Source organism: Pyxicephalus adspersus, chromosome Z (assembly GCF_032062135.1).
Source record: "Pyxicephalus adspersus chromosome Z, UCB_Pads_2.0, whole genome shotgun sequence".
Lineage (NCBI taxonomy): Eukaryota > Metazoa > Chordata > Amphibia > Anura > Pyxicephalidae > Pyxicephalus > Pyxicephalus adspersus.
Genome location: NC_092871.1, coordinates 24,680,752 through 24,689,513, shown reverse-complemented (window position 1 = coordinate 24,689,513; position 8,762 = coordinate 24,680,752). Strand labels below are relative to the sequence as shown.

Here is an 8,762-nt window from a genome sequence, read left to right as displayed (position 1 = left end):
TGCCAAATCGAACACCATGAGTTTCCAATTGGGCCACCATCCCCCCACTCACCTGACCTGGCCCCTTCGGACTAATATCTGTTCCCGAATTCAAGGAAAACACTTGAAGGGGCAACGGTTTGAGGACATTTCTGACGTCAAAGATGCTGCTGAGAGCTGGTTTGCGGCCCAATCAAACGACTTTATTTGAACGGTCTAGAAAAGCTGAAACTACGCTGTACCAAGTGCATCAGTCTCAAGGGGAATATGTTGAATAAATGTGTTATTTCATAACTCTGGCTCTCTTCTTTCTGAGCAAAGCCAGGAACTTCTCAGCACCCCCTCGTATTATGTATTCATATCAGAATATATATTGATTTATGAGGACCACAATGGAAGAGAAGATAGATTTTTTGTACAACGTCACATCTTTCCCCAAGATACTATCAGTACTTCAGTTTCTAAAGAAATCATTTTCTGACTGGGGACTGAACAGCCAATGCTAGGTATGGATCTATGAACTATTATTGTGTGCACCAAAATAGTTTAAACTGAAATTTGCCAGCCCAGGTAACATGTTTCATTCAATAGTTGTGCTGTTTTGGTTTTCATGACCTCCTGTAACAATAACTAAACCCATCTATTAAAATGCACCCACATGACTGGTTTGAATATTTACCTACTAAAGTGGATTTTGGAGATTTATGATTTATTTTTTATTACATTTGTCAATTTGCAGGTGTGGAAGGATGCTGCTACCCAGATCTTCTTCTCACTATCCACAGCCTGGGGTGGTCTTATTGCTCTGTCTTCATACAACAAGTTCCACAACAACTGCTACTCAGATGCAATCATTGTTTGTGTGACAAACTGTGGCACTAGCGTGTTTGCAGGATTCGCTATCTTCTCTATTCTGGGACATATGGCTCATATTTCTGAAAAATCGGTGTCTGAAATAGTAGATTCAGGTACATACAAGTGACAGTACTGTATGTTTTCAACAAACCCATTTACCAAAAACATGTTTACTTATATTTTTCTGTAGTGATTATCTATAGGTTAGTTAGGATTTTGCTTTGATTTTGTTTTTCTTGTTTTTTTTGGCTGGATGGATGGATTTTTTCTCTAGGAGCATCCTTGAACTTGGGAATAGATAAAAAAATTTACTAAATTCCATTAAGCTAAAGTAAAAGTTAAAGTCCAACATCATTGCAATGTTTACATGTATGAGGAAATGTCTTAAATATATATTGTTATTCATTCTATAACATTTTCTCTTCTTAAGCTTAATTTTTTAGCAAGACCATTTATCAGTTAATGCATGTCTAAAAATTGTATATATGTATACAGAGAGAAAGAGAGAGAGGCTCATTAATCCTTAGATGGGCTGGCTGTAATATTTTTCTTTTTTTCTTCTTTTCTTTTTTACCTGGTGAAACTGTTAAGGTCAAATACTCCTCATTCTAATTTGAAATTTGTTTTATTGATGTTGTGTAAATAGTGGTAGTGGTAGTGGTAAATAGTAGTTTTGGATAGATGAGGAGTTTCAAAAGAACTTTAAAGAGTATGTAATGCAACCTTGAATAGAACAAAGAAGAGGGAGTGGTTCTTTCAGAACTTTGTTGCTATCTGTGTGGTGGTAAAGGCAACATTTATGCCAGAACAAGTCCTTCAACTTTATCTACAAATTAGGACCTCGATTACAGTAAAAACTATTTATTAGTTTAATTTCCCAAACTTTGTAGAAAGTTGATTGTAGAAAATTGATAAGGGTTGTAATCCTTTCCAAATCTATGCAAAACAAAGGAAAGCATTTTGGATATACATACACGTAAGAGAAAATCTAATTAAAACCCAAACCAAGACCCATGTTTTTAGCAACTGTAAAAAAGGATTAAACTATGTGAATAAATTCAGACTATTGTATGCACCTATGAAATATTATTTTTTATTCTGCAGTACCAGGGTGGTATACTGTAGCTGGGCACCCTGAAAATCATCTGGGCTCTAGACTATTACTTTGGTTTATGTAAAAAGTATATTTGAAAAATGTGCAAAGTTCTAATTTTTGTGTGTTCTGGTCTGGGTTTGGTTGTGATGTGGGTGAATGTATAAACAGGAATGTGTGACCTTTGCCCCTGTGTAGAACTGACCCCTCTGTCTCATCCATTTAATTGGGAATGGGAAAGGGTGCTGAACAAAATAGTGCTATGTACACAAGGCTAGTGCTGATATCTAATCCCCTCTGTTGTTACTAGATGACCCCCTAGATGAAGGTGAATACAGGTAGTCCCAGGGTTACATACGAGATGAAGACTGTAGGTTTGTTCTTAAGTTGAATTTGTATGTAAGTCGGAACAGGTACCTTATTTTAATAAATGCAATTAGAACAGATGCTTGTCTCAGTCAGTTACTGTATAAAATTCTCACTGTAAATTAAGCACAAACAAAAAAAAAACTTTATGGAGCCTAGACATTCATGAACTTCTGGAGCAAGCTGTGCTTTAATATGCAAAAAGAACCAATTGCAGAGTTTGTCTTGGTCTTTAAAGAGTTACAAGAGGCTGCAGAAAGAGCCCAACCCCCCTAAAATCCCCTACAACCTCAGCTGTGTTTAGCAAAAGATCATTTAAAGCGCCCCCTCCAAGCTTCCGTTCTTCACACAGCAAGCAGGAAACCCCCATTCATGTCTAGAAGACATCTGTATGTCTGATGTCCTTAACCCGGGTACTACCTGTATAGGAAAAAGATGTCCCACTCTTGTACATAGTGTAATGTAACACACAGTATTTTATTTAAATAATATTACATATACTGATGCAGTTATAAACAATATAACATTCTTTTTCATATGTATGCCCTAATCAAGTAGAAAGCTAGCATACATACCTTATATTCATTGCAATGTATTAAACTTATATTAATGGTAATCAAAGCTTCAACCTTGTCTAGCGGGTCTGTCTACAGCTTGATTAATAACTACAATATGAAAAGCTTCAGTTGTCTGATGTGCTCATGTACCTTTCCAGACGTGGACAACCAAAAACATGTAGACAAAATATTTAGGGTCTTCTCATTAATGCATAATCTCTATAGAAAAAACTAGTACCGTTTGTAACACTGTTTTATATGTTATTTTAATATACCTATGAATTATTATGCTTTTACTTTTCTTTTAGGCTTTGGTTTGGCATTTATTGCTTATCCAGAAGCTTTAAGCCAGCTTCCGATTTCTCCACTTTGGTCATTTCTGTTCTTCTTCATGCTACTTACTTTGGGCCTGGACTCACAGTTTGCAATGCTTGGTAAGAATATATTTGAAATAATTGGAACTGTAATAAACATTAGAGATGGTCATTTTTATGAGGCTCCTAGTGATGTCATTTTTTTGACTTGGAACTCTAGGCAAAGAACAAGTTTAAGTCTGTCAACTCCCCTAACCGTCCCTACTTTGTAAAACATAAGCAGCCTCTAAGGGTTCACCCAAAAAATGGCTTAATTGCTGAGGATTGGTCTTATCGAAATCCTAAACCATAAATCTAAACAAAACATATGTTTCTGTAGGTCTTGTAGAAGAAGATTCTGAACTTTTTTTTACTAAATCACCTCATAGGGGAGCATTGAGCCTAAGTGCTTCAATGAAGGGATGACAAGCACTCAATTAGCATGTTGTCCAGGGAGCTGTTGAAAGAGTTACAAGGGGCTGCAGAAAAAGCTCACCCTCCCGGGATCACCCACAACCTCAGCTGGGTTTAGCAAAAGATTTTTTCTGCAAGTCATGCAAACTGCCCCCTACCCCCTTAAGCCTCCCTTCTGCACACAGCGACCAGGGAAGCCCAGTTCATATCTAGGAGGCGTCTGTATGACGGATGTCCTTAACCCGGGGACTACCTGTAGTTAATATATTTTATTTGTTGCCTGGTATAGCTCCTTAATAATATATCATTAGATTGTGACTTTGTTATCACTTGTTTTATTTACACTTTTCTTCATTTCCAGAAGATTTGTGATCCCATGTCATCATAAAATTATTACCTATGGTTTAATATTATATGTATTATTTATGTATTATTTATTGGGTATGGTTATGTTAACCCTTGATTTTATTTTCTGCAGTCAGGAATATACTGGGTAAATTTGATTGATTACTTTTGCGGTGGATGGGCCCTCCTCTTTGCTGCCGTGCTGGAATTAGTAGGAATTTGCTGGATTTATGGTAATATCTTAGGACTGTATTATACCCATGTACACTAGAGTTTGGCAAGTTCCTCTGAAGGGTTTATTTACCTTCATTTATTGTAGTTCTTCTAATAGGCAAAGATTTTTTTCAAAGGCATTCTCACACTCTACTGATCTAGCTATAGTTACAAGCACAAAAATCCCCAACAAAAAATGACTTATTGAAAAAAAAAAAAAAAAAAAAATGACTGCAGTGTGCATTTTTTTCAACCAGAAGTGTCTTTTAACTGTGAAATTTAAAATAGACGTTGATTTGTTATAATAAAAATCCATCAGTGAGTAATAACTGTTGGAGTAAGATAATATTGCCTGTAAAAAGCAGTGAAACACTGAATAAGAAATAGATAGAGTGAAAAATGTTAAATAAAAATATAGTTTTAAAAGTCATTCAGTGATATTATTTGTCGAAATGGGATCCATTATCCCAGCTCTGGTTTCAGAAAATTTGCCACCTAGTTTCTTTAGTGTAGTTTGGAATAAATGTGACCTTGTATGCTATACTGCTCAAATTAAGGAGTACCATAATTTCTAACAATGTATACTGTTCCCTTATTAGGTTACCCTAGGTCTATATTACAATATGCAGTATCAATAAAAGAATTCCATAAGGGGAGACACTGAAACCAAAAATCGATGAAAACGTTGTATGCCTAGCTTATGACTTTTGGTACATTTGAAAAGAGAGAAGTGATAGAGGAAGGCTTTTAAAGAGCACTCTCTTGATAAATATTTTGAATAAAATATTTGCCTTAATATTTAATTATACACCTAAAATGATTACCACACTTATAAATATGTCAGAAGAAAAGGTCTCCCTCCCAACGCGTTTGCCCAAAGCCTTGAGAAAGTCTTCTTGAGCGAAACGCGTCAGGAGACCTATTCGTCTCACTTATATTTTTTAAGTATATGAATGGCAATTGTAGTTTAATCGATACTCCACAATATTGTCCAGTTTTTGTATTGGCACTTTTGTACAATTTGATTGTTGTGTATTAATCATTTTAAGTGTATGGTTAATTAATAAAGTAACAATTTTATTTACAATAATTACCAAGAGAGTGCCATTTAAAAGCCTTACTCTATCACTTCTCTCTTTTCAAATGTACTATATTACAATATGATCTTAAATGCAGGAGTCCCTTTAAATCTTTTAGGCTAGAGAGCCCCCAGCTTTTCTAGTGTTGTCTTAAACTAGTAGCTAGATTATTTGTGTGATTTGTATCTGCATGGGAAGATGCCAGATAATCTTCAATGCAAGTAGTAAAAAGTTCAAAGGCTAATGCTGTCAATCTTGATTTTCACTCCTATGGAGTTTTAAATGTGGGATAGGATGGGACACTTGGAGGCAAACAGTGTGATAGCACCATTGTCATAAGGTTTTTTTTTTGTTGATGCTCATTTGTTAAGCATCAACAAAATATGGAGAATGACCTGCTAGTAAAGATGGAAAGTCAATCAAATATGGTAAGTATCAATGACAGATACCATAAGTATCAATGTCAGGCTTTCAATATCTTTCAATATTTATACTTGCAGGTGGCAACCGGTTTATTGAGGACATTGAAATGATGATTGGAAAGAAACATTGGATTTTTTGGTTATGGTGGAGATTATGCTGGTTCTTTATATCACCATTATTATTATCGGTAAGCAATATGGATGCAGAAGAGCTTGTGAACTATTGTTTCTTCTCACAGGAGGAATCAATCTGTACATTTCTAAGATTAATCAATGAATGACTTAAGCTACGTACACACGTCAGATTTTTATCGCCCGATAATCAGCATCGGCCAATTATTGGGCGAAAATCTGCCGTGTGTACAGTCGTTGTCGTCCATCGTCCGAAAGACCGTCCTGCCGGATCCACGGACGATGGACGACAACCGATCCTAATGAAAGGGAAGGGGAGAGCGCGCAGCAGGGTGCCGCTCCGTCGCTCTCCCCCTCCCCTCCCCATAGAGCATGAACGGTGCTGTATGTACAGCACCGTTCATGCATCGTGCACTCCCTTGTCGTTGGAAAGGATCGTGAAAGATCCTTTCCAACGACAAAAATTGCAGGTGTGTACGCAGCTTTACAGTCAAAGTTGAGAGATACAATGTATGTATCTGTTTTTAGCCCTACCTAGTAAAAACTTAAGTCTTGTAATGTAATGTCCTATCTACTACATACAAAATAATTCAAATATTTTTTCCTGTCTATTTCCCCAGGCTATTCTCTTGTGGTCACTCATTACTTTTGAAGCTCCTTCATATGGTCACATTAAATATCCTGCTTGGGGAACAGCTCTGGGATGGTGCATGATCTCTTTCTGTCTAATGTGGATTCCTATTATAGCTATTGTAAAAATTATCAAAGCAAGAGGAAACATATTACAAGTAAGTGGGTTAGCATAGGAGTTATAAAGGGCATGTGAATGCAAAAAGATTTTATTTTGTTTTAAACTAGGTAGGATACGGTTATATCCTCTTTCAAGTTTTTATTGCAGAGTCTTCCTTCCTCATTGGATATAAAGTAAGGAGAGGTCCAATTCTATTTATAAAACAGGGAATCTGACATTAGCTTAAACATTTATTCAATTAATGCAATGGGAGTACATGGACCCAGAAGATTCTCACCAGGGAATGTTTGAGGGAATGTCAGATTCCATGTTAGTGTCCTAACAACAGGGTATGAATTGAAATGCAGACAGCATAAAATAATGTTACAGGTAGTCCTTGAATTAAGGACATCCAACATACAGACGACTCCTAGATACAAACGGGGCTTCCCTGCTTGTTCACGTGCAAGATGGAGGCTTGATGGGGGGAGGGGGCGGTTCACATGACTTCCCGAAGAAATCTATTGCTGTTCTGCAAGCTCTTGTAACTCTTTAATGATCAAGACAAACTCTGCAGTTTTTTCTTTTTTGCATATCAAAGCACAGCTTGCTCCAGAAGTTAATGAATGTCTAGGCTCCATAAAAAAAAGCTCACAGTGAGGTTTTTTATACAGTAACTGACACCATGCTACCTAATATTATGTTGAGACAAACATCTGTCCTAATTGCATTTAATAAAATAATGTACCTGTTCCGACTTACATACAAATTCAACTTAAAAACAACCCTATAGTCCCTATCTTTTATGTAACATGGGGACTACCTAAATAGGGGTTTAACACTTTTCTGCTCTATACAAAAGTGAAAAAAAACAACATTTGGACATATACTTTTGGATGCATCATGCTGTGTTTTCACCTGTCACCTGGCTTCATAAAATTATTTTCTTGCAACAGTTCCTATTCATTTGTGCTGCTGTCTACAAATTGACGGTGAATGCAGCTACAATGCACCACATTTCCTATGCAAGCTGTAAAGTAAAAGCTAGCACATAGTAATTTGGTTATGGCAATCTTATTACACCCCCATTCTTACCTGCAGCAGCAAAGAAAGGAACAACTTATATTGGTGATTATGGCTTCTGAGGTCACCCTCTGAGATCATGATGACACCCTGAAATTACAATCCAGTTTATAGAAGTGACAGTATTTATCAGTTCGTGGTACAACTTATCTTCTATATTTCCCTTTGTTTTTCAAGACTTGCAGACCTTCAGACAACTGGGGACCAGCATTAGCCCAGCATCGAGGAGATCGATACAAACATATGCCTGACACACAAAAGGATATTGTAGAGATTCCCACTGTAACTGCCATGATGGGATATGACAATGATGCCTATCTTTGACCATCTCAGTTGTATGGACTTTCAAGTAACCGTCAATTATTATGTTTATTTAAAAACTACTTTCACATACATAAACCCCCAGGAATCAGCCAATTATTTAATTATGTGTTTTAATAAAAGAGATTACTGAAATGACAACTATTTTGCATTTGTAATTAATATTTTTATGATAAACACAGACTAATGTACATAAGAAGAAAAGCTTAAGGCTTGCCAAAAGAGAATCAATAAATTGAAATAAATGTAGCAAGTAGGCATGAGTGAGAATGCCTCCGGCATTCTCACGAAAATTTCCTCGAGCTTCCGATGGGTCTGCGAAATTTCGGCAAACCGATTTTGCGGACCCATCAGAAGTTCCAGGAAATCATTACAGGAGGATTCCCAGGTCTGCATTCATTCATGCAGCACAGGGAATCCTCCTGTGTGCGATGCCCGGGCACCAGAGGTTGAATGGGGGCAAGTCTCCCTTTCTCAAAACCTCTTTAGCATCATCAGGATTTTCCTTTCCTCAGCCAACCAGAGAGCACTAGAGGTTTTGAATAGGGAGACTTGTCGCACACTGAGCTGATCAATGAATCACATTTTTTGTTTAAGGAAACTTTGATCTGGATTGGCGAATTTACACCGGCCATTCTCCCTTACAATTTTGATAAACGAGAATGGCCGAAATCCCGGCGAGATCTCACTCACCCCTTGTAGCAAGCAACAAAGTTTTCTTTGTATATTGGATCTGTACCTGTTTTGTTTACCACAAATAACCAAAAAGTTAAATTGATCAATTCAACAGAGCAGGAAAACATAAATGGCCAATGCAGTT

The 8,762-nt window shown here is 36.8% G+C and overlaps 1 protein-coding gene across 1 annotated transcript in view; it reads left to right on the top strand.

Moving 5' to 3' along the window:
• LOC140344089 (sodium- and chloride-dependent neutral and basic amino acid transporter B(0+)-like) overlaps window positions 1-8,083 on the top strand; it is a gene marked incomplete in the record, with an annotated part of 27,072 nt that extends 18,989 nt beyond the window's left edge. Inside the window, 6 exon segments of the mRNA XM_072431017.1 lie at window positions 719-947; window positions 3,159-3,313; window positions 3,979-4,195; window positions 5,755-5,864; window positions 6,429-6,596; window positions 7,799-8,083. Coding sequence (XP_072287118.1) covers window positions 719-947; window positions 3,159-3,313; window positions 3,979-4,195; window positions 5,755-5,864; window positions 6,429-6,596; window positions 7,799-7,945 — 1,026 coding nt within the window.
• Window positions 8,084-8,762: the final 679 nt, after the last annotated feature.